This window comes from Muntiacus reevesi, chromosome 13 (assembly GCF_963930625.1).
Source record: "Muntiacus reevesi chromosome 13, mMunRee1.1, whole genome shotgun sequence".
NCBI lineage: Eukaryota > Metazoa > Chordata > Mammalia > Artiodactyla > Cervidae > Muntiacus > Muntiacus reevesi.
The window spans coordinates 8969364-8995087 of NC_089261.1; the positions used below are offsets into that span (position 1 = coordinate 8969364).

A 25724-nucleotide genomic window follows, 5' to 3' on the forward strand; every position below is an offset into this window, starting at 1 on the left:
GTACCGTTTCTGCTGGGCATGAGAGACCTTCTGCAAACAGGAAGGCATCCACCTAGAGCTGTGGAAGTCCAAAATTCTTTGTATCATCAGAGACTGTTAGGAAATTTAAGGGATCCAGGCTGGCCACTTCTCTTGTGTTTTCAGATACAAGAGACAAGAGAGCCTCGTGCCAGCGGTAGGGAGAACCAGTGACCCGTTCTGAATGTGTTAGTCACTCAGTTGTGTCCAACTCGTCATGACCCCGTGGACTGTAGCCTGCCAGGCTCCTCTATCCATGGATTCTCCAGGCAAGAATACTGGAACGGGTAGCCATTCCCTTTCCCAGGGGATCTTCCCAACCCAGGAATCAAACATGGGTCTCCTACATTCTAGGCCGATTCTTTACCATTTGATCTACCAGGGAAGCCCTGGCCCATTATACAGATGGAAGAAATGAGGCTAGAAGGACGATTCAGCATCTTGGCCACCTCACGTAGTCTCAGTGTTCTGATCACCAAGCCATAATGGAGGGCAACCTGCAGAGAGAGGTGCCCTCCAAAGTGTCCCCCAGGCCCCTGGGATTCCAGCCTTCTCACAGGACATCACAAGGTTCTCTGCGAATCCACATGATTTTCCTCTAAAGGCAGAATGGGCCGGACTGTAGGAACACCCCACATCCGGCAAGCTAACAGCTCCTAGAACTAACCTCCCAAAACTGTGCGCCTCCCCACCTCCACCCCAGTGGACACCTTGGCCAGAGAGACCCGCATAGCAGCTGCTGATCCCTCCCTGGCCCTTTAAGTCCTCGGAAAACCTCACCTCACTTGGTATTCAGGGCATTCAGTTCAGCTCTGCTTTCTAAGCTGGGAGGTTCAGGGACTCATTAGCAGATGCTTAAATGTCAAAGGGAGACCTGTCTGAGCTGTGCTGGGCTTACAGAGTCTTCCTTCTTCCCAGCTTGCAGTCTGGCCTCCCTGCATCCAGGAAGGCAGGCAAGGACCACCTGGGAGATGCCAGGGTAGGAATTCTGCTTCCTCTAAGGAGATAGATTCACAGACTTTTGCCTGCCTCTTCCTTGGGGGCTCAGATGGTAAAGAATCTGCCTGCAATGCAGGAGACCTGAGTTTGATCCCTGGGTCAGGAAGATCCCTTCGAGAAGGGAATGGCTACCTACTCCAGTATTTTTGCCAGGACAGAGGAGCCTGGTGGGCTACAGTTCACGGGGTCGAAAAGAGTCGGACACGACTGAGCAACAACACATTTACTTTTCACAAAGAATCAAACTCCAATGTCAAGAGATCCCAGAGTGACAGCCTTGACTTTGTGAATGGTTAGTGGTCAAAGGGGAGTGAATATACGTCACAGTGTTTTGGAAATGCTCAAACAGGGTCTGGGGCTGATTTCTTAGAGCGGGAGAGCTCAGAGTATAAGGGACTCAGAGCTCAGATGTTCCCAGGCTGGAATCCAGATATGTGTCAGCTGTGTGGCCTTAGGGAATCACTTGCCCCTCTGACCCTGTTTCCCCTTCTGTTTAATGGGGAGAGTGAGACCTGCTTTGTCATTACAAGGATAAAGTGTATCAAGTGTTTACACAGTGCCTGGTACATGAAGAGTATTTGATAAGACCATCAAAAGTGGAAAGATCTCAAACTAGATGCCAGTCTTAGCTCTGCCTCATAATCTGGGTGACTTGTATCAATTAGTTTCAGTCCTCTGGGACTTGAGTTTCCCTGTCTTAAAAATGGGGCTCCTTATACCACCAGGGCGATGCAAGTGTTCAACAAGGCCACATGTATTCAGCCTGCTGCTGCTGCTGCTGCTGCTAAGTCGATTCAGTCATATCCAACTCTGTGCGACCCCATAGATGGCAGCCCACCAGGCTCCACCATCCCTGGGATTTTCCAGGCAAGAGTACTGGAGTGGGTTGCCATTGCCTTTTCCATATTTAACCTAGTTCCCAGCTAATAGCATGATGGTGTGACTATAACTATCTAAAGGGGCTTCCCAGGTGGCACAAGGATAAAGAATCTACCTTCCAATGCAGGAGACCCAGGAAATGCAAGTTCAATCCCTGGGCCAGGAAGATCCCCTGGAGGAAGAAATGGTAAGCCACTGCAGTCTTCTTGCCTGGAAGATTCCATGGACAGAGGAGCCTGGTGGGCTGCAGTCCATGAGGTCACAAAAGAGTCAGACATGACTGAGAGAGCAAGCATCAACATCTGACCATCATAGTAGCGTTATTATATTTGGAAGAAGCATAGAATCGGGAGCCCGAGCAATCTGGCTTTGATTTCACTCTGTCCTTAGCAATTTTGTGATCCTGGAAGCCAGAGTGCCTCCTTGAACCAGCCGCAGCAGCTACTGCTCGTGGCTACTGCGAAGATTCAATGGATCCAAAGCACCCAGCCAGGAGCCTGGCATCTGTGGAGGCTCAGTAAACACTAGTAGAGTCTAAAGAAAAAAGGGGAGCCCCCTTATTTCTGAGAGCAAGGCCAGCATCTCTTTGTCCTGGCACCTGAGCTGGCAGGTTAAATGAAGGTTTGCGCACACCACTTCCGGCCTCCCATCTCATTGCTGTAAAGCTTCAGCTCAAATGGGCTTCCCTTGTGGCTCAGCTGGTGAAGAATCTGCCCGCAACACGGGAGACCTGGGTTTGATCCCTAGGTTGGGAAGATCCCCTGGAGAAGGGAAAGGCTACCCACTCCAGTATTCTGGCCTGGAGAATTCCGTGGACTTTCGCTCAAACACCTGACTCTCCTGCCCGTCCTTGTCTTGTATGGCACATTCTCTGAGCGTCACTAAAACTTCCTTGGGGTGACCGATGAAATGGGGCTTCACCTCTGTGCACCCCGGGCCATGGGATGAGAGACCACAGACACCAGTGGCTTTTGGGGGTGTGACGATTCTTCATTTGGAGGGTGGAGGGCCATCCTGTACAGAAGAGAATCTGCATAGTCTAACCTCCTCCTTATCGTTTATATGTGGGGAAACTGAGGCCCGGACCACAACACCCACCACCATCGCTTCTCCCCAGCCCGGAGTGAGAGGTGGGGAAGTGGAGGAGATGGCGCTGGATAGCAGGAGTCTGCAGCATGCTCCGGATAATAGTCATTTAACCCAATTCCAGATGTCGTCTCAGCTTGCTAGATTTCCCTCCACCATGAACAACTTCAGGCTCCAGGGTGCCAGGTGGTAGGGATAATCACTAGGGTGCCTTTGACAGCTGGGATTTAAAATTTTCATTCCTAGACTCCTTCCCCCTCCTCCACCATCCTTCTGCCCGAGGAGTAATTTCATATCTTTTTCTCTGCACTTAAATATAGGTATGCTAAAAAAAAAAAGGCGGGGTTGGTGGTGGTGGTGGGGGGGGGGGTTGCTTACCAGTAGATAGACCCAGATACAGACATAGAGGGAGATGTACGATTTTTGCAGCTTGCTTCACTCGCCCCAAGGGTTAGCATCACGTTTCTGAGATAATCCTCAGCACGCTTTTGCTGACAGTGGGTCTTCAATACTGTCATGCAACCTCCTTTTCTAAGTCCTGTCTCTCTCATTTGTCACATGAGAGTTTGCTATGGACCCTGCAGAGGTCTCAGAAAGGTAAGATGAGATGGCATTTGCAAAGTTCCCGGAAGGGTGGATGACACATCGTAGTCACCTGCACACAGCAGACACTCACTAACTGGCTCCTACTCTATGCTCCTGGCTTTGGTTCACTCGTCCACAGTGTCCTTTGTTTTCTGTGAAAGCTGTGCTTCTAGAAAAGTGTATTCAAATTTGAGAACCATGGAACCCAATTTAAAATGGGCATCCATAAGCCTTTAGATAAATTTGACAGGGGCCACTTTTAATTGTTAAAATTTGTCTTTATTATATTTAAAAAAATTAATGTGCATTGTCAAAAGGTTGGAAAAGAGGTTTACAGAAAAAAAAAGGTGAAAAAAAAATTGTCTATAATCCAATCCTGTCAGTCAGAGTTCTCCAGAGAAACAGAACCAGCAGGATATGTGGAAATGTATAAATTAAGAGATTGGCTTAAGGAAGTGGTTCATGAAATTGTGGAGGTTGGCAGGCCTGACATCCAGAAGCTGAATTACTTCTTCTCTGGAAGACCTCTTTTTTTCTCTCTCTCTCTCATTCTTTTAACTGACTGGACGCAGCTCACCCACATTTCAGAGGGAAAGTGTCCTTAAAGTCAGCTAACTATAGATATTAATCCATCTATGAAAAACTTTCTCAACAACACCTAGAACAGTGTCTGACCAAACAACTGGGTGCCATAGCCTCACAAGTTGACATAAAACGTAACCATCACACCTAGCATTCAGAGATAACCCTCTAGGATTTATATTGAGAGATAATTTGTGTGCACAATTGACATTTTATAATATGTGGAGTGTCATCTTTTCAGTTTTTATTTGGCATCCTATCTTGAATACATCTTTAGAGAGATGAAACTCTCTATAAAGTAGCCTTTAACCTCATTATTTTGTATGGGGCATAGAATCCCACTGTGTCATCATTCCATACATTATTTGTCCAACACTTCATTGTTGGACACTGAGGTTGTTTTCAACCTTTCATGTGTTAGTTATCATTTCATGTGTTAGTAAACCATTTCTGCAATGAGCATTCTTACTGATAACTCTTTATGTACATCTGTAGTGGATGCAAAAGGTACCCACCCAAATCCTCTTTACCATCAGTGGCTCACATCTGCCCCCTTGCCTGAAAAATGATCCTTGACCCAACAGCTTCGCAAATGACAGACACTGAGGAGGGGTGGGCAGACAAGGCCAAGGTCAGACCCTTTTCCTTAAAGTGGAACCAACCCTGAGATTCCTCTTACCCTCCAGGCTAAAGGTGGTAACCAGCAAGTTCACATGCTTACTTAGCTCCTCTCCTCCTCTGCCTGCTTCCCTCCCACCATTCTCCTGAGAGCACGCCCTCAATAAAACACTGTCTCAGGATGTGCTTCAGGTAAACCCAGCTGAAGACAACAGCTGAGTATTGTTTTGAGGATGAGTTTCATTAAAGAGGTAGCAATGGCCTCCAAATATTCTACTGTGTGGCTGGGATGCTTCCAGATTAGGGAATTAAAGGGAATCTCTCCAGCAAATCAGCCTCTTGTAGCACTGCATGGGGCAGACACTCTTGAGGTGCTGAGTGTCTCCCCTAAAGCCCAGGATGAGGGGGCGAAGCACTCCGGTGCTGGAAGAAGGAGCAGGAGAACCCTGGACCCTTTGGCTTCTCTCCATCTCAAATGCCCAACCCTCTCCTGAGATCACGAAAACCCTCCATGGCATCTAAGTTGCCACCACCAAGGATGCAAAAGTGAGATGTAGGAATGGCGGCAAAGAAAACGGGATTGTATGGCCCAGCAAGAACATCTCAGCAGCCTGGGTTGTGGACAGAGATGCTAGGGTTGAGGACATTCTTGGAATTTTCTAGCTCACGAATCTCCACCATGTGTCCTTGCCTCCGTTGGGCGTCAGTTCATCAGTGCTTCCTTCAGAAGGTGGTTCTCCCAGCCTGCATCTGACTGTTCCTTTTCCCCTTGGCTCTCCAGACGGAAGTGCAGTCTTCCGAGGCTGCTTCCGCAGACCCGACAACCTCTCCCTGGCCTTGCCCGTGACGGCTGCCATGCCCAACATGTCCGTGGACAAGTGTGTGGACCTCTGCACGGAGAAGGTGAGCCTGCTTCCACACACGGAATTCCAGGGAGGGCGGTGCGGGGCAGCTGGAGAAGTGAGATGCTTGGCTGGGGGAGCAGCCACCCGGCAGCTCTGAGGAAGGTTATGAACGTGACGTGTGACGCAGGAGGGGAACTTGGATCCAAAGGCTGGGAGCTTGCAGGGTCCGTTTCTTTCCCACCGAGGAAGTGTGTCTGTTCTATTAGTGAGGATTGCTCAGGAGTGAGGGTGACGTGTGAACTGGGCCTAGAAGCAGGCGTCAAGGATTGCCAGGTAAAGCCCAGGACAATCCCACTTTGGACAAGAGTGAGTTCCCCATCACTGGAGGTATGCAAACAGAGGCAGGGCAGGCGTGGCATCCAGAACTTCAGGTACTGGATAGCAGTTGGACTGGATTATCCCACTGGATGGTCCCTTCTCAGCCTGAGATCCCTGACAGATGGCTGACTGTTTATCCTTCTTCCCAAATCAGACAGGGAACTCCACAAGAGCAGAGGCTATGCCTGAAACTTTTTGTGACCACTCTTGATACCCAGCATGGAGCTAAGCTCATCACTGGCATCCAGTGATATCTGAGAAGCTCCCTCCTTCATTCAAGGTGAGCTAATTATACGAGGGTCCACAGGAGAAACCTCCGTTCCCCACTACCAGAAAGTGGTTACCCATTTCATTCGTCCTCTCAGCTAATATTTGATGAGAACCTCCTTCGTGCCAGGCCCTTGTGCTCAATGCTGGGAGTGCAAATTCAGCAAGATGTGGTCTTTATATTCAGTGATGCTGGCATTGGCTGGGAGCCGCTTTGTGGCTCCTCCTGGGTGCTCAGCCCACACCCCAACTCCTGAATGCTCCCACCTGTTCTGAGTCATCCTGCTTGGCTGTTTCTTTCATTAAGGCTCCTCATTCATGAAGCACCTTTCAGAAAGATCAAGTGGCAGCAACATCGTAGAGACCGCACTTACTGAGCCCCTCCATGCACCACTCTGTCCCATGGGTCACACAGTTTACCTCCCACAACAAGGCTAGGAACTGGGAATTTTCATCCCCATTTCACAGATGATAAAACCAAGGCTCAGACAGGTCAGAAGTCACTTCCCAAGCTCACAGCATAAGCAAGTGGCAGAATGGGTTCTGACACCCAATCTATGGTCTTGACTTCTGAGCTCCCCTGGAGACTCCATGGGCTTCCTAGGTGCGCTAGTGGTAAAGAACCCACCTGCCAATGCAGGAGACATAAGAGACGCAGGTTCAGTCCTTGAGTTGGGAAGATCCCCTGGAGGAGGACTTGGCAACCCACTCCAGTATTCTTGCCTGGAGAATCTCATGAACAGAGGAGCCTGGCGGGCTATGGTCCATAGGGTCACAAAGAGTCAGACACTACTGAAACGACTTAGCACGCACGCAGTCAGAGACCCCCAGAGAGAGGTTTGCAGGAACTCTTCAAGGTCCAGGAGCCGTTCAAGGGCAGCCAGGTAACTTCACGTCACCAAGCATTTCCTGAGTGCTTGCCCTGCTCCCTGGAGGCATCCTGGAAGGTCAGGGGTGCTGTTCATAAGATTAAAGAAGGTTTGACCATTTTTTGGTCCAGCTTTCTCTCTTGGGCAGGAATCCCCCTCCCATGGCCTCCCCTCCAGGTGGACACCCATCTGTCCAGAGGGCCCGAGGGGAAACTACAGATCAGGTGGAGGTGAGGGATGAACAGGAGACGGTGAGGTCACAGGGCAAACCAGTGTGGAAAGTGTCCTCTGTACACAGAACTGGAGGGAAGGGAAGGCGTGGGCAGGCTGTGGGGTGTGTGGGGCACAGGAAGGCCCTGCTGCAAGCCTCCCTCTTCTGTTTTCCCCTAATCTCCTTAGAGGGGCCACAGGAGAAAACTGGAGGGGATTAGGTGGACAGGGGTCCAAAGCCGCTTGTGCCAACTGGTGGCAGGCCTGAGACTGAGCGGGTCAGAGGAGGCTTCAGTATGTGTCACAGGCTGGAAAACAGCCTCCATCACGGCCCAGGCTCAGCCACCTGCCTCCCAGAAGCATCCCTCTGATCTTAGGCTAGGTGCTATAGCTCAGATTCAGTATCTGAGAAAGAAACCAAACCTACCATGGCCAAGCTCACCAGATCCAGCCCCAGAGGTGTGACCCTGGTTTGTTAGCAGGTTATTCCTGGACCAGCTACCAGGGAGAATTCTGCTCCATGGTTCTGAGCAAATTGGACAAAGGACAGTCTGTTGCCCTCTAAATCTCAGGTCCAGCCTGCTCCCACTTAGCTCTTCCAAAGAGCAATTAAAGCAATTAGCAGCCTCTCACCAAGGGTCGGACACGACTTAGCGACTGAACCACAACTCCCTGCAAAGACAGTGGTTACACATGGGTAACGACATCCTCTTTGGTTTAAAAGAACAGTTTCAGACAGTTTTTCCCAAAGCATGGGCTTCATACCCAGGTCAGACTTGGAGGATTGACTGGGGTGTAATGCATGGCCATGAGAAAATTTTTCCATTTTCAGTTTTCTTTCAGGTCCTCCAGGAGAAAGCGACTTCTCAGTGCTGCAGTGGCTTTAACACCTCTCTCTACTACACTAATCTCCCTTTTGCAGGAAAAATGGAGTTGACCCCAGGTTCGAGTTCTTGGCAGGCAGAGTGCCTAGTTAGAATTTAATCACATGGTTTTGTTTTATAGTATTAGGGTCTACAGTATGAAAAAGTGAAAATGCTACTTCTCAACCAGTACTACTTTTGGGGGTGATAAAAAAAGAAAGTTCCTCTTGAAATCTGAGTCTCAAAGGGTGACTTGAAATTTGTGTCTCAAAGGGAAACAAATAAATAGTGCCTGTGCATGCTCATACACACGTGTTCAGTCATGTCTGACTCTTCGCGACCCTGTGGACTGTAGCCCTCCAGGCTCCTCTGTCCGTGGGATTTTTTCAGGTGAGGATATTGGAGCAGGTTGCCATTTCCTCTTCTAGGGGACCTTCCCAACCCAGGGATCGAACCCATGTCTGCTTCTGCGTTGGCAGGAAGATTCTTTACCACTCGCACCAGCTGGGAAGGCAAAAAGTAAATCTATGTGAGGTGACGGGTGTGCTAATTAGCTTCGTTGTGGTGATTATTTCACAATGTAGGCATATATCAAAACATCAAGTCATACACCTTAAATAAATGCAATTTTTATCTGTCAGTTATAGCTCAAGAAAGCTAGAAAATATAACAGTACAGGAGGGAGACAGACAAGACAGAATCTTCCCAGTGAAGCTTGGGGACCCTCGAGTTGGGGAGAGTGATGGAGAAGGTGGTGGTTGGAACGCAAATCCTGTTTGCATCCGGAGTCCAGGCTGCCCGGGGAGTGAGTGACTTTCTTCCCTTCCTCTCTCACATCATCCCCAGGAGTACCCGCTGGCAGCCCTTGCGGGCACCGCCTGCCACTGTGGCTTCCCCACCACACGGTTTCCCCTCCACGAGAGAGAGGACGAGCAGCTCTGTGCCCAGAAGTGCAGTGCGGAGGAGTTCGAGAGCTGCGGGACCCCCAGCTACTTCATCGTGTACCAGACGCAGGTCCAAGGTAAGCCCACCCCCGCCCCACACAGCAGGCCCCCAGAAGCTCTCCCAGGGGCTGCCTCCCACCCAGAGGTGCTCCAGCCAGCCTGTCAGCAAGAGAACCGTACAGGCTAGGGGACAGAGGGCAGAGGCAGGGCTAGCGGGCGTGGCCAGGCTTCAGGCTTAGAGATCCTGGAGGGGCAGCCTGGGGAGCGCCCTCGGCAAGGGTGATGGTTCTGGAGACATTCCTCTCCAGCCCTCACGCTGAGGACCCCCTTGGTGCCTCTTCCTGTAAAGGGGGCAGAGAGATTGAGCGAGAAGACATCTGAGCTGGGAGTGGGAGACTTGGGTCTTCAACACAGACCTCCAACCAGATCACTCACATGATCCTGGGCAAGTCATTTCTCCTTTCTGGGCCTCAATTTCTCCATCTGTAAAATGAAGCTGTAGATTGCTGGCCTTCTAGTTCTAGGAGTCTGCAAATGTATAACTTTTTCTTCTCTTTCTCCATCTTACTCATCCTTTCTACTTTCATCTGTCTCCCTTTGCCAGTGGAACCCACACTTGATGTTTATCTCTTCTTCCATCTCTTGGGGGTACCAGACTGTGATGATGATGGTGATGATGACGGTGATGGGGATGGTGGGGATGGGGATATGGGGATGGAGATGGGTATGATGATTGGGATGGTGATGATGGTGGTGGTGATGATGATGGTGAGGGTGATGGTGATGATGGTGAGATGGTGAGGATGATGATGGTGATGGTGATAATGATGGTGATGATGGTGATGGTGATGATGGTGAGGGTGATGGTGAGGATGATGATGGTGATGGTGATGATGATGGTGCTGGGGGATGATGGTGATGAGGATGATGATGGTGGTGACAGTGATTGTGATGGTGATGATGGTAATGATGATGGTGGTGGTGGTGGTGGTGGTGGTGGGACTTGCCTTGTTTCAGACTCAGTGTTGAGTCCTTGGTGTGCATTTTCTTATTGATTCCCCTCAGCTTTCCTATGAGTCGGGAACAGTCATTATGCCTACTTTACAGGTAGAGAAACTGAGACTCAGAACAGGACTTGCCTGAGATCATGGGATTTACAAAATTTCTAGATGAAAATCTTTTCTCCTGCTGGAGGCATGATGAAGGGTGGGTGGCACATGGAAAGGTAACTTGCTGGGATGCTCAGCCCAAAGAAAACCTGTGAAGGAGTACTCCAACTTATGAAAACACTCTCCACCTATATGTGCCAGTCCTGTGCCAAGCCTCATCTCATTTAATTATAGAAAGCCCACAGTAAGCCTATGATCAGGGCAGTATCATCCCCATTTTACAGATGAACTGGCCGTAATCACACATCTGCAAAAGTGGTTTGCTTTCAGGTTTCTAACTCCAAAGGCCATGCTAGAAACCTCTGACCACAGTGTGAAGGACACTCCCCACACCCTCTGAAGCCTGGAGAACTAACAAAACACCCCTGGGCCAGACTTCCTCTTCCTCTCCCAGGACCCTAACCTATGTGTGGTTGGGCAGATTGAGCAGTGCACAGGCACAGCCTGAAGGAAAAGTGATGCCTGAGAGCCAGCCCGTGCTCTGCCTGTTGTTCTGTGCCCTCTGGACGACAGTGCCTCTGCTCAGGGGCAGCGGAGGGCACCTTTATCTGATCTGCACAGAGGTCTGTAAGAGCTAGCGGCAGCCCCACCAGTAGCCCGCCCCTGTGTGGCCTGATGTGGGGTAGTGGCGGCCAACTGCGGCTTCCTCCCTGGCAGCTGAATCCCGCTAAGAGCTCAATGAGCAGGAATGTGTTTAGCCAGGGTGGCCTCTGGCTTTATTTACACTCCACTGAGGAAGGATGAGTGTTTGTTAGTTTCCAGGAAGTGTTGGTTTGTCTGTACAGAACTGTGTAGCTACAGGTTGGGGGAAGGGTCACACTCAGCTTAATTATCCCACGACCAAGAGCAGGTTTGATGCGAACGGGACACCAGAGCCTATTCAGTAGCCCCTGATTGATGGGTTTGCTCATTCCCAGGCCACGACTGCTCTCCAGTTTCCCATGTTGCACTTGCAGGCCCCCCACCCTGGGGAGGCTTGACAGTCACATGGTTCATGAGGCCACCAAGAGCATGGTCCACAATGACTGCCATTTATTGAGCACCTACTGTGTGCCAGGTACTATCTGAGCTCTTTAGACTGAATTAACTCATCTAATCCTCACAACAGCCCAATGACATAGGTACTGCAATTATTACCATTTTATAAACATGGCACCTCAGCAAAGAGAGGCTGAATAGCTCGGCCAGAGTCACACAGCTAGGATGGAGCAGAGCTGGGATTCAGACCGAGGCAATCTGGGTCCTGAGCCTGCACTCCTAATCTCAGCTTCTCGACATTATACTGCGTATACTTCCTGCGCATTGTCCATCTGATCCTGTAAGGTTTGTTAGCCCCACTTTAGAAGTGAGGAAACTGAGGCTCAGGGAGGTAAAAAGCCTTGTTCAACATCGCACAACTAGGCCATGATCATCCTGGACTGAAGCCAGATCTGTCTGATTCCAACTATGTACTACACTGCCTCCAGCATCTGTTTTGATTTGTGGAGCTTAAGAACCAAATAAACTTCCTTTTTAATGCTGAAAATAAGCACCTTTATTTTGCCTCCCAGACAGTAGTTAAATGGAGAATTCTGTTTTCAGGGGAAATTGAGGGGCCTGGTTCTTTCTCTCTCCCAACATTTTATTATGAAAAAAATGTCAAACCTCCAGAAAAAAATAGGAAGAGTTACACAGTGAACATGCTAGACTTATCCTACAGATTTTACATTTCTCAGCGTTATGGTCTGTTGACTTTCTCATGCATCTCTTCATTTCTCCATCCCTCAATTTTTCTTCCTGGATGCATTTCAAAATAGTTGCAACATGATTACATTTCAGTCCTCATATCACTAATTGTAATTCAATATTTGCTTATGGTTTTTCAAAGTAACATTTACATAGAGCAAAATGCACAAATTTTGAGTGTACTGTTTAATGCCAACTGGGTCCTATCAAATCCACACCCCTTTAAATTATAAAACATAACCATAAAAAAAAATAAAAAAATAAAAAATAAATAAATAAAACATAACCATGCTCCAGAAAGTTTTGAATCTAAGCTCCTTTTTTGCAGTGTGTTCCCATGAAAACTATTCCCAGACACCTGCTTGGCTTGATAAAGATGCTTTTCCGTTTGTTTGTTTTCCCAAAGTCTGCTCTCCTCTGAACAAACAGATTAAATGTGCATGGCAGGGGAAGAGAGCTGGTCTCTGGCTAGTAGCATCATTACTAAGAGCTCACAGGTGTGAGCCCTGTGTTCACACTCAATACCCGTTCTCTCTTCTGACCTTCCTGAGAACCCCAGGATGTCATCATTATCAGCGCCCCATGTTACAGGTGAGAAAACTGAGGTTTTTTCAGATCCATCAATTTTCCAAGGTTACCTACCCAGCAAGGAGGTGGCAGAATTGGAATTTAAGTTTAGGACTTCAGACTTTCCCCTTGAAGGGCTCTTTTGAGAAAGCAGTGTGGCTCATGGTGAGACTTCGATAATGGCAGCTAATACAGAACAGAAAAGACCAGGGTACCATCTTGGAAGGATTCTAAGGGCAGGATGATGGAGGTTAGCAGATGCTGCCAAGTTAACAAAGTGAGGGGAGGCTGGATTGAATGCTGGGCGGTCACTGGTGACTTTAGCAGAAGCTGATTCTGTGCAGTGAGCAGGCCGAGCCTGGAGGAGCCCTGGGAAATGGTGGAAGGAGGAAAAGGGATGGGGTGTGGAGAACTCTGCCAAAAGTGAGACTGAATGGGGTATGGAGTGAAAGTGTTAGTCGCCCAGTTGTGTCCAACTCTTTGAGACCCCATGGTCTGTAGCCCACTGGGCTCCTCTGTCCATGGGATTCTCCAGGCAAGGACACTGGAGTGGGTTGCCATGCCCTCCTCCAGGGGATCTTCCCCATCCTAGGGGTAGAACCCAGGTGTCCCACATTACAGGCAGATTCTTTACTGTTTGAGCCACCCAGAAAGCCACAGGGGTGCACAGAGAGAGTGCTTACTGGAGGGGGACTTTTATTTTTAATGATGGAGTTATTTGTTCGTGTTTGAATGCTAATAATTAAGTCAGCTAAGAAAGGGAGAGAGAGAAGACATAGGGGAAATAGATGGAGTTATGAGCTGGTGGGGGGAGAAAGGAGATGGAACAGAGACACTAGAGCAGGGGTCACTCTCTTCTTCCCAGAAAGTGGGGGCATAGGGGAGGAGAGAGGGTGAGAGAGCAGTCTTGGGGCTCAAGGGGCAGGGGAGGGAGGGAGGCTTGCCTGCCATGACTTCATGGTGAGGACTGAGGTCATCGGTCCAGCCCGAAGAAGCAGTGGTAGGACCAAAAATCCAGGATTCTTTCCTCTTCCTTTTCCACTGCCAAATCTCCTTTGCTGGGCCATCATCTGTGTGTGTAGAGAGAAAAAAATAAATCACCACTGTGACCTCTTAGCTCCAGGAGAGGTTGCAGAGGGAGATGCTGAGACCTAACGCTTTCCATCAGCTCTGATGGTCGTGGCTGAGGCACCAGCGCCCCTGACACTGCCCAGGCAGGAGCAGAGCGCAGATGGACCCGGTGCTGGCAGGTGCGGAGGTTGGGAGGGAGAGCGGCGGGGTGGCATGAGCCTGGCAGGATGCAAGGGCCAGGCCGCACAGAGCTTGGAGGTCCAGGTGAAAACCTTGGCCTGGGCCCCGTGCCGATGGCCGCCATTTGTGGGTCTTACCCTGGAGGAAAGCGTGGGGGTGATGAGACAGAGCCTCACTGTTCAGCGGAGAAACTGAGGTTGGAGAGAAGGCTCGTTCCTCCTGGCTGGCTCTTATTGAATCCCTACCGTATGTGCACCCTTCTCTCATATATTCTCTCACAACCCTGTTCCCATTTCCAGATAAGGAGACGGCAGGCTCGGGAAGCAGCAGCCGGACAGCGGGGAAGCGGCAGGGCCGAGACTCACACCCTGCTCCCTTCCGGCCAGCCTCCTTCTGATCGGCCCCTGACCCCGACCCCTCTCTGCCCTGCCCTCTGCAGACAACCGCTGCATGGACAGACGGTTCCTCCCAGCCAAGTCCAGGCAGCTCGTGGCTCTGGCCAGCTTCCCGGGAGCCGGCAACACGTGGGCTCGCCACCTCATCGAGCTGGCCACAGGCTTCTACACCGGCAGCTACTACTTCGATGGTTCTCTGTACAACAAAGGTGAGGAGGCACAGGCGAATGGGGGCCGGACCCCGGGAAGGACGTGGGAGTGCCCCTTCCTGAGCGCCTACTGCGTGCCGCTCAGCTCCCTGGGCCTGTTGATCGAGACCTACTATGTGCTTGGTGAGCTTCCCGGATGGTTCAGATGGTAAAGAATCTGCCTGTAATGCTGGAGACCCAGGATCGATCCTTGGGTCAGGAAGATCCCCTGGAGAAGGGAATGGCTACCCACTCCAGTGTCCTTGTCTGGAGAATCCCATGGACAAAGGAGCCTGGCAGGCTATAGTCCATGGGGTCGCAGAGTCGGACACGACTGAGCGACTGACACTTTCACATGCTTAGTACCTTCCCTTCGCTTTACATCCCACGAACATTTCCTGAGTATCATGTCATTGGTATCTCACCTGCATCCGTTTATCAAGCACCTACTATGTGTCTGGGACCTTCCCTCCATTTAAGTCATTCGTCCAGCTCTTACTGCATGCTGGGCACCTCATGCAGGAAACTGAGGCCCAAAAGGCAACAGGATGTCCCAAGTCACTCACTGAGTTGGAAACACAGCTAGCATCTTGAAAGCCTAGTACATTAGCATTCTAATTGGCTTTGAAGAGACCACCCAAATGCCTTGGCTCTCACGGGCATGTGAGGCTGAAATGGGGAAGAGCATAGTCTTGGGTGGCATCGTGGTTTGGGTTTGAAACCTTACCTCTGCCTCTTGCCAGCTCTGTAACTTGGGCAAGTTATTTCATGTCTCTGGGACTCAATTTCCTCATCAATCAAATAAAACCCTCATAGGATTATTGACAGGATCAAGTTGTCCCCGACATGTAAAGGACTTAGAGCAGTGTCCGGCACAGAGTCGGTGCTCTAGAAGTGACCACCAGTTACCCAGAACTTCTTTTGGTTCCTCAGCTTTTGAAATGAAAACCTGAGCAGGTCCCTCCTTCCTTTTGCTTTAATCCTTCCACGGACCGTGTAGTCTTTCTGGTCTAGCAGTGGCGCTGGTGGTAAAGAACCCTGCTGCCAGTGCAGGAGACAGAAGAGAAGCAGGTTTGATCCCTGAGTTGAGAAGATCCCCTGGAGAAGGGCATGGCAACTCACCCCAGTATTCTTGCCTGGAGAATCCCATGGACAGAGGAGCCTGGCGGGCTAGGGCTACAGTCCTTGGGGTTGCAAAGAGTTGGACATGGGTGAAGCAACTCTGCACAGACGTAACTCGTCATCACAACCCCCACAACCCTCTCTGGCCTCATGCTCCCCTCTCGCCCTCTGCTGTCCTATACCAAATGCTCATGTGAGACACATTTCTTCCCACCCACCACAGGACCTTTGCACTGGCTCTTCTCACCTGGGATGGTAAACTCTTCCCTGTCCTTCAGTTCTCAGCCTAAGTACCTTCCTGCCTCGGGAAGCCTTTCTGGATGCTGCCTGCCTGGGTCAGTGATCTTGGCCAGGCTGGCTGGGCCACTCAGCTCCAGACTGCAGGTTGGACCCATGTCTATTCCGTGGGTCTCTCACCCTCTGGGACCAACAGCTTTCCAGGGCATGTCCTTCTCACAGTGGCAGCAGAAACACACGTGTGTGCTGTGCGCAGCGTGCTTGGTCGTTGTCTGACCCCTGCAACCCCGTGGACTGTAGCCCTGCAGGCTCCTCTGTCCAAGGAATTCTCCAGGCGAGATACTGGAGCGGGTTGCCATTTCTTTCTGCAGGGAACCTTCCCGACCCAGGGATGGAACCTGTGTCTCTTGCATCTCCTGCCTTGGCAGGGAGATTCTTTACCACTGAGCCACCTGGGACGCCCCCAAAACACACACAAGTGAACAGAAACATGCTGGGTCCTGAGACATTGGCGAGACCCGGTTCCGCCCCCAGTCCACTGGCCAAAGCAAGCCGTACGGCCATTCCCAGCATCAGTGGGGCGAAAATGCGGACTTTGCCCTAAGGGGACCCCTCGGGCACATCACGTCAGGGCCCCCATCACAGCACCTGGGCGTGACTACTCTCCTGCAGTCCTAACCAGGGCAGTGACATTACATTCATGTCACTGTTCGAATTGTCTGGCTCTCAAAAACTGACCCATGGGTGTTTTTGCAAGTCATCTTCTCCCCAGCTCCCTGCACAGTGCCTGGCACATAGTAGGTGCTCAATAAACATGCAAGTGACTGAATGAGTGGATGAGTGAACATCTGAGGATCCCGGGGGTGGCCCGGGGCAGGGTAGGGCAGGCCTCCTGTCTCCCCCAGCTCACTCCTGTGTCCCCCGGCCCCCTCCTCGGCTGCGGGAAGGGTTCAAAGGTGAGCGGGATCACTGGCGTAGCGGGAGGACCATCTGCATCAAGACGCACGAGAGTGGCCAGAAGGAGATCGAGGCCTTCGACGCGGCCATCCTGCTCATCCGCAACCCCTACAAGGCCCTCATGGCGGAGTTCAACCGCAAGTACGGCGGACACATCGGCTTCGCTGCCCACACCCACTGGAAGGGCAAAGGTACCACTTGGGAGTGGGGGCCGGGCCCCGGGGACCCGAGGGCAGTGCAAGGGGCCAGAGCTGGCTCCTGCCAGGGATCTAGGAGGGCACCCTTGAGGGCGTGTGTGTGAGGTTCCAGGTCCCACTTAGAGCTGAGAAGGTATGCCTCCCACATGCCACCCAGCCCATGAGCATCACCCTCTGTGAGCCAGGCTGCTACTATCATGACACAGTGGTTAGAGGCTGGGCTCTGGAGCAAGACTTCCTGAGTTCAAATTCCAACTCCCCCACTTCCAGGAAAAGCTTCTCCGCCCCCATGAACTTGGACTGTCCATTTTATAAAGTGGAGGTAATAAAACTGAAGAAGTCAACCCTTTAGAAGCAGTCAATAGACCCTCATGTAATTGATAATGGGATCTATTGGAGAAGAGAATGGTAACCCGCTCCAATAGTCTTGCCTGGAGAATCCCTCAGACAGAGGAGCCTGGGAGGCCCCAGTCCATGAGGTTGCAAAGAGTCGGACATGACTGAGCGACTTTCATTTTTTCCCACAATGATTCAAAGCAGGTTCCAGACCCTTTCCTGGGAGTCAAGAGACCTGAACCCAGGTCAGTGGCAGAGTGGCCATGAGGTCATCCAGTTGGGAAGTCACACCATCAGTCTCCAAGCGCCGAACTTCATTAAGATGGCCTGAGTTTGGTGTTCATCTCTGGTGCTCAGTAGATTCCAGAATGGGAGAATGTCTCGGTGCAGAGCGGTGGCCCCACCGTAGTGGGGGAAAACTCCAAAGTCAAACTCCCTCAAACCCCCGTATCAGTCATCACCCATGTCTCCATTACTGTAATGACAGCCACCTCCGTGAGTGTTTGTAAACCCCACAGTTAACCTCGTGCTGTGGATGGGGCGACCTAAGTTCAGGGAGGTTGAAGGCGCTGTTCCCGGAAGTGGTGGAGCAGGGATTTGAACCCAGGGACCACTAAGCTACAATAATGAATTGATCAGAACGCCCATGGCTACAAATCCTCTGACGCAGAGCCCCTGATGCCAAGTAGGTGCCATGTAAACGTGAGCCCTCCCCGCCTCATTCAGCCTCGAGGAACCAGGCTGCTGCAGCCTCTAGCCCTGAGGGCGTTTCCCACTCCCTCCAAACCTTCCCCTTGCCCCCTGCCCCCTGACAGCTGGTCCACTTCCAGCCCCTCCCCAGAGAAAACCAGAGCAGACAGGATGACATTAACCCAGCCAATCACACCCAGCACTGCTGTCATCCATGAAAACCCTTGGGCCTGCCTGACCAACCGTGCGTGCCCTGGCTTCCCAGTTTGCCCAGGAGGTTTGTCTATCCTTTCCCCTGCCAACCCCCTCCCTCAGTGGGTGACATTTGTTCCCAGGGGGTAAAGAGGCCTCTGAATTATTTATTTGTAGAACAATCAAAAATGAGCATTATTTGTGGCCAGGCTGAGAAGCCTGCAGGCGCCAACGGCAGGATCCTGCTCCAACAGCAGATGCTCTGTCGAGCGGGAAAGGACCCAGGGAGGTCACTGTACCCAAGGGTCCCCATCCCTGCCAGCACGTCTGAATCCCAGGAGGAGCGTGGGAAAATCCCGGTGCTCAGGCCGCACACTGGACCGCTACAGGGGCGGAGCCTGGACACGGGTATTTTTTAATTAGCAGGCAGGTGAATTGATTCATTCTCTGTTAATGGGGAAGATGAGGCCCAAAGAGAGACAGGGGCCTGCCAGGGTCACTCAGGCACATGACAGCAAAACTAGACCCAGCTCTCCACCTCCCAGTAATCCTGAACATGAAAGAATTAGTGACTCAGTCTTGTCCGACTCTTTTGCAACCCCGTGGACTGTAGCCTGCCAGGCTCCTCTGCCCGTGGAATTCTCCAGGCGAGAACACTAGAGTGGGTTGCCATTCCCTTCTCCAGGGGATCTCTCTGACTCAGGGATCGAACCTGGGTTTCCTGCACTGCAGGCAGATTCTTTACCATCTGAGCCACCAGGGAAGCCAACTGCTCCAAATAAAAAGCAGGGGACTCACTTGGGAAGCTCACATGTGACCAGGCACTTAGCAGTCATTACCTCATTTGAGTCTTCTGATTCCCTGGGGAGGTAAGCAGGGCTGCCACCACCACTGGTAGCAGAAAACCGTCCCAGGAAGGGAGCGAGTCACGTGTCTCAGGCGCCAGGAGTTGACTGAGCTGGGATTCAAACCCAGGCATTAGCTGCCAGGCCCTGTCTTACCCTGGGGTATCTCTGACCTGGTGCATTCAAAGGTTCCGCTCCTTTGGCATAACCCCTCCTCTCAGGTTCAGGCAATTTCCTACCTCCCAGGAGCCACCTTGCCTCTTCTTCCCGATGCAAGACGACTGGGAGCTTTAAAACCAAAGATAAGGGGGACACCAGGAGAGGCTGAGCCCACAGACTGCAGGGGATGGGAAGTGTGGGCACGCACATCTCGCACTGGGGCCTGGGGCCCCCGCATTAGCCTGGGATGGTGCTTCCTTCCAGACCGCACGCAGGCCTTCACGTGCTCTGCCTGAGAACCTCCCCCAAGGGGCCCCCTCCTCAGCGTCCTCCCATTTGCATTGACATCTGACCCCTGGAGGCACTTGAGTTTGAGACTCTTGCTTCAGGGTCCTGGCTCCAGCAGCGTCAGTATCACTTGGGAATTAGGAACATGGATTTTCAGATTCCACCTCGGGCTTCCTGGATCAGAACTCCAATTTCCACGGGATTCCTTCCAGAAGCTTCACTGCCACTTTAGAGTTTGAGAATCGTTGCTTCAGGACGCCATCGGCCTAGAATGTGAGGGTCACTCCCACCTAAGAGCCGAGGTCAGCCACCTGCTGAGCGTGTCCACCCCACCCTGCCCGTGTCCCCCTCCCGGTTACAGCTGGGTCGAGGTTCCTGTCACCCCCCACCCACCCACCCCCAGCTTTTGGTTCCATAACGTTAATTTTACGATCTCCCTGGAGTGAGTCCAAAGCAAAGTTTTATGTGATATGATTACACAAGGTGAATTGTCCTGGATCTGTTTAATGAAACAGAGACCGTGTTTAATGATTCCGTGGGGAATTATATACAGTTAAGCTATTAATCAGGCCCCGGTTCCTCCCGTCGACATGATGAAGCAGAGAGTGGTCAGCCCGTGTCCTGCCAGGCCCACGTGGGGAGCAGTTCCGGCGGAACCAGCACTCATTACCGGTGGTCCATGGCGTAGCATGCCTTTATTACCCAATTTGAAGGCAGCCATCAATTACCGGGAATCCTGAGCTAATTGAGGGCTTTTGTTTCTCATTTTTGTTCTTCTTTCCTGAAATCATTCAGGAGCTTCAAGTGAGGCATCTCTGCTGTAGGAAGTGGTATGGAGGGAGCAAATATCTGCTGCCCATAAAGGACGGGCCACGTGGGGAATCTCAGAGATGTCGGGTACCAACATCAGGAATACTGTAGCCATGGGACTTCCCTGGCAGTCCAGTGGTTAAGGCTTCACACTTTCACTGCAGGGGGGTTGAGTTTGATCCCTGGTCAGGGAATCTAGGATTCCACATGCCATGCCATGCAGCCAAAAAAGATAACAATAATTGTGGCCAACATTTATCCAGCACTTCCTGTGTCTCAGGCCTGGTGGTAGGGTCTGCAAGCCCTATTCCAGTTCTGCTTGTAAAGCGGGAAGGTTTTAGCAAGGCTTCCATTGTGAAGATGGGTAAACTGAGGCTCAAGGACAGTGCTTGGCATCCCAAGGTCACACAACCAATATGAAGAGGGGCTGGGTTTTGAACCCTGGCAATCTGACTCGAAAGTCATCTGTGAACAGACCCCGTATCTTAGACGATACCTGAAGGTGAGGCAAAGCAATCGTAGACTAGGATCTGGGGCGAAAAGGATGCTGGAGATGGGCAGGTAAGGTGCTCTTAAAGGGTTTGCCAGGAGGGCAGGGATAGATGCAAGTTCAAATCCTGCCACGGACGCCCACTGTGTGGCCTCGGGCAGGTGGCTTCATGTCTCTGAGCCTCCTTTGTTCTCGTGTGTAAAAAGGAGCTGGTAATTCCTCCTCTCCAGGCTTCGTGTGTGCGCTGCCTGAGACAGTGCCTGCAAAGTGCCTGGCACAGCCCCCCGTCTCACAGTAGGTGTTCAAGCAATGTACATTCCCACCCCAGGGAGGTTTGGAATCCACAAAGATGCCATGTCATCCCCCTCCCACCTGCATCCAAAGCCAGAGCCATCCCCTGGGGGACCCAGACCATCATGCAGATGGACCCTTCCTTTTCCTAAGGACCACTCTCCAGGGACCTCTTGAGATGGTCGCAAGCCTGGAAGTCCAGACGTGTGAGTTACTGAGTGACCAATCGTCATCCCCATCCACTTGGGCTTCAGCCATGGGAGCAGCAGTTGTCCTGAATCCCCAGGGATGCTGTGAGATGACTCAGGAGCCGGGAAATGCTTCCACAAAATAAGGAAAGCAGACTATACACATGCTAGATTTTTTCCTAATCACACAGATACATCTGGTTTTAACCCATTATAACAGTAAGGGCCCAATTAGCTAGATACATTGTAAATAATCTATTTGAAGGCTAAAAAAAATACCTCTGTCATCAGCATAAATATTTTCCAAGCAGCCATGGTGTTCCAGGGAGGTGCTGGGGGAGCAGGAGCCTCGCCACAGATTCTGATGTGCTCTGCAAAGAAAGAGGAGCCCTTAATCACATCGCCACTTGGCTGCTGGGAATTTCAATTTAGTTCAACAACCATTTATTAAGCCCCTGCTGGGTGTAAGGCAGTGGGAGGGAGTTGGGGGTGAGGCTGCCAGTTCCTGGGAAAGATGGGGGCCTGGAATCAGGCGGGCCTGGTCTGGATGGTGCTTCCCGGCTGTGTGACCTTGGGCAAATTGCTTCACCTCTCCGAGCCTCCGTTTCCTCACTGGTGACAAATGAACAGTAGTATTTTCCTTTCTGGGTAGTCACTATGATCAAATGAGATAAAGGGTGTCCATCATCCAACAGGGGTGAGAATTTAGTTATGAAGGACCAGCTGGGCTCCCCAGCCCAGCTTGGGAAACTTGCTGACTCTCATTCAATAGATTCCTCTGGGAGGTGCAGGGTGGCACTGCCCCTGTGAGAAGTCCTGGGTTCCTGAGGGTTCCTTTCTGGGATCCTGAGGACCAGTCCTGTGACTACTATCCAGCTGGGGCTTAGCATTGAGGCTGCAAATCCCCTTCTCTGTTCCCAGCATCCTTCATGACCCCCCTCTTGGGTTCCCCTTGATCAGAGTTTCAGCAGCCCCAGGGGCTGGCTAGCTGTCTCTTTGAGGTCTTCTTCTACAAACGCTCCCACTTTTAGTGGCAACCATCCTGTGCTTTTCCCACGGCAGGGAAATGAACAGCACAGAGGAACAGTGTGTGATGCTTCAATAAAGAGCAAAGAGAGAAAGAGTGGGATAGAAAGGTGTCAAGATGACAATGTCAATTTGCTGTTGTTCAGTCACTCAGTTGTGCCTGACTGTGAACCCATGGACTGCAGCCCGCCAGGCTTGCCTGTCCTTCACTGTCTCCCTGAGTTTGCTCAAACTCGTGCCCTTTGAGTCAGTGATGCCATCCAACCATCTCATCCTCTGTCGCCCCCTTCTCCTCCTGCCCTCAATCTTTCCCAGCATCAGGGTCTTTTCCAAGGAGTCAACTCTTCGTATCAGGTGGCCAAAGTATTGGAGCTTCAGCCTCAGCACCAGTCCTTCCAATGAATATTTAGGGTTGACGCTGTAAATAATCCACCTTAAATCATGCTCTCAGCACAGAGGAGGCACCTGCCTGAGCCTGGGGAGTCAGGGAAGATGACATCTCATCTGAGAACAGAATAATCACAGTGGTAATGATAACCAATGTTTACTGAGCATCTACAGGGTGCGGGGAGCCATGCTAAAAAGTTTGTATGCTTTTTCCAGCTCTCTATACAAAGGCCCTGTTACTATCCCGTGAAAAGAATTGTTACTACGCAGGATTTCTATTCCTACATGGGGTAACTAGGTAGATAAAAGCCCAGGCTTAGAAACCAGACTACTTGGTTTCAAATCCCGGCTCAGCCAGTTTTTCGCTGTGTGACCTTGAGCGAGTTCCCTAACCTCTCTGTGCCTCAGTTCCTCCTGTTAAACGAAGATAACGAGGATGCCTGCCTCACAGGGTTGTTGTGAGGAAGATGTGAATCGATAGCTATATTAATATATTTATCTCATTATATATTAAGATCACTGCATGTTAAAATACGGGGTTCCCAGGTGACTCAGTGGTAAAGAATGTGCCTGCCGATGCAGGAGATGCAGGTTCAATCCCTGGGTGGGGAAGATTCCCTGGAGAAGGAAATGGCAACCCACTGCAGTATTCTTGCCTTGGAAATCTCGTGGACAGAAGAGCCTGGTGGGCTACAGTCCACAGGGTCGCAAAAAGAGTCGGACACAACTGAGCGACTGAGCAGGCGTGCCTGTTAAAATATAAAAATAGAGTAGCAAAGATTTATATCTAAGCCTGTGCCTGGCATGGAGTAAGCACGAGACAGGTGTCTTGGGTCTCCGCAAAGAGCAGGAAGGACCAAGACTGTCCCAGGCAGAAGCAGCAGGCGGGAGGCGGGAGGCAGGGGCGAGTCTGGCTGTCTCGGGGCGCAGCATGCAGCGCGCACGTGGCCGACCAGCCTCCCCTCTCTGTCCACGCAGAGTGGCCGGAGTTCGTGAGGAACTACGCCCCGTGGTGGGCCACGCACACGCTGGACTGGCTCCGGTTCGGCAAGAAGGTGCTGGTGGTGCACTTCGAGGACCTGAAGCGCGACCTCTTCGTCCAGCTGGGCCGCATGGTGGGCCTGCTGGGTGTGGCCGTCAGGGAGGACCGGCTGCTCTGCGTGGAGAGCCAGAAGGACGGCAACTTCAAGCGCTCGGGGCTCCGCAAGCTGGAGTACGATCCCTACACCGCGGACATGCAGAGGACCATCTCTGCCTACATCAAGACGGTGGACGCGGCGCTCCGAGGGAGGAACCTCACGGGCGTGCCTGACGACTACTACCCCAGATGATGGACGATCAGACCGGGGCAGGGGGCGGGCCGTCCAGACCGAGCAGGCCCCGGGCGCTCCGGGCCCCTGGGGAGCCCCACCCGCCAGTCCGCTCTCCCGTGTAGGGACCACCCCCTTGGCCTAGCGCTGGCCTCCGCTGAGTTTCCTGCATGACGAAGGAGGCTCAAGGGAAGAGATGGTGCAGGCACCTCCCACCGACTGGCAACCGCTCCCCACCCCACCTTGGAGATGAGGGGTGGCCGGTTTGGGGAGTTCCTGCCGCCTGGACCCTGCTCTGCCTCCTGTGTCCCTGCCCCCCGCACCTGTGGGAAGGAGGGTATCCTTTCCTTCTCCTGGGTATCCTGGAGATCAGGGTTCCCCACCGCGGGTGTGGAGGACCCTGGCGCAAGAGCTAAAGGGAACGGCGTAGAACAGAGTGGCCCCAGACTCGCCCCTGTGCTGGGCTGAGCGCTCATAGCCGCCCCCATCCCTTGCCCACCCAGGAAGCTCTGCTGACAGTTTATCCGGGCCGCTTCTGTCTGCAGGAAGATTGCTGGGAGGTTTCTCCGTGGCCTTAGGTTTCTGACATTCTGAGTGGGTCAGAGAGGCTGTCGTGCTCAGGGTAGGTTAACCGGGGCCACCGGGTGGGGTAGCTGGCATCCCGACCCCCCACGTGGCTTGTCCACCTCGGGACCTGGTATTCTGCCCTTTCCTCCCCTGCTGTATCCAGGAGGTGACCCGCTTCCAGGGGTGACACCTCTCTCCACCATGGGGTCCCACGCATTGATCTGACACTGCCCTTCCTACCCCTACCAGCGGGTCCTCCCCTGTCCAGGAGGGAGAACAAGTGTGCACCAAATCAGGTGGACCCATGACCAAAAGAGATACCCACAACCTTCCCAGACCAGCGACCCCCCGCTTTGGTCATAGTCCGGGGGGGGCCTTCAAGGAAAGGGGTGAATGGGATGGTTCTTCATGTGCGTACAGACACTGTTCTTTCGATGCTGAGACATCCATCCAAAGGACTAGGTGGCTGATTATCTGTCTTAGAAAGCATCAAGTTCCAGGATTCCCTCTCTCCCCTCACCTTGGGTACCCGTGGTTTCTCATCCGGCCCACACGTGCGCACCTGCACCACCCCCCCACCATGTAGATGCAAAAGCCATAGGTCACAGCTCTTTCCTGTTCTGTCTGGAACAACCCCCCCAAGTGGCCCCCTCTGAAGCCTTGGGGTGCAGGTAAATGCTCATTCCCAAATAGCCAAGAGACTTTGGAGAAGGCAAGTGTAAAGAGATATATTTTTCTAAGAGGAATATGACTCATACATTCCACCCCCTTGGAACCCGGCCACACAAAGAGAAGGGCTGGGGGATCGGACCTGCTGTCCTTGTCCCCGAGCCCCTCACCTTTAGGACTCGGGCCGCCCCAGGGCCCAGCCAGGGGGCTCTGAATGTATTTTGTATCGTGTTTCTTTCCCCCAGGCAAATTTCTAGTCTTCTTTCTCAAAGCATCAGAGGGCTCGGCCTCCCCGCCCTCTAAGAGGTCAGCTCTCTCTCTGGGGGACTCTGGGTCCAAGACCTGGGCCATTTCTTTGCCGGTGGTCTCTTCAGGCCACCAGCCTCTGTCTGAAGACTCCTCAGGTCAACACCATCATTAAAAGCAAGTTTTGTTGATAATTCTACCATGTGATGGAGTGTCGTGTAAGGCAAGGTTACACAGGGGATGTTTTTCTGCTGTGTGTGTGTGTGTGTGTGTGAGAGA

General features: G+C 51.9%; 2 protein-coding genes across 7 annotated transcripts in view; one reads left to right on the top strand and one right to left on the bottom strand.

Moving 5' to 3' along the window:
• Positions 1–25639, top strand: part of WSCD2 (WSC domain containing 2) — a 128555-nt gene extending 102916 nt beyond the window's left edge. For all 6 annotated transcript variants that reach the window (XM_065904029.1, XM_065904028.1, XM_065904026.1 and 3 more), the window contains 5 exons: positions 5549–5670; positions 9046–9220; positions 14295–14459; positions 16745–16945; positions 23632–25639. In XM_065904029.1, coding sequence (XP_065760101.1) covers positions 5549–5670; positions 9046–9220; positions 14295–14459; positions 16745–16945; positions 23632–23984 — 1016 coding nt within the window. In that variant the 3' untranslated portion in view covers positions 23985–25639. The remainder of the gene's footprint in view (positions 1–5548; positions 5671–9045; positions 9221–14294; positions 14460–16744; positions 16946–23631) is intronic.
• The window catches only part of CMKLR1 (chemerin chemokine-like receptor 1), a 67187-nt gene continuing 63056 nt past the window's right edge, over positions 21594–25724 (bottom strand). The window contains exon 2 of the transcript XR_010658812.1: positions 21594–21611. The gene's annotated coding sequence lies outside the window, so the exon portion shown is untranslated. The remainder of the gene's footprint in view (positions 21612–25724) is intronic.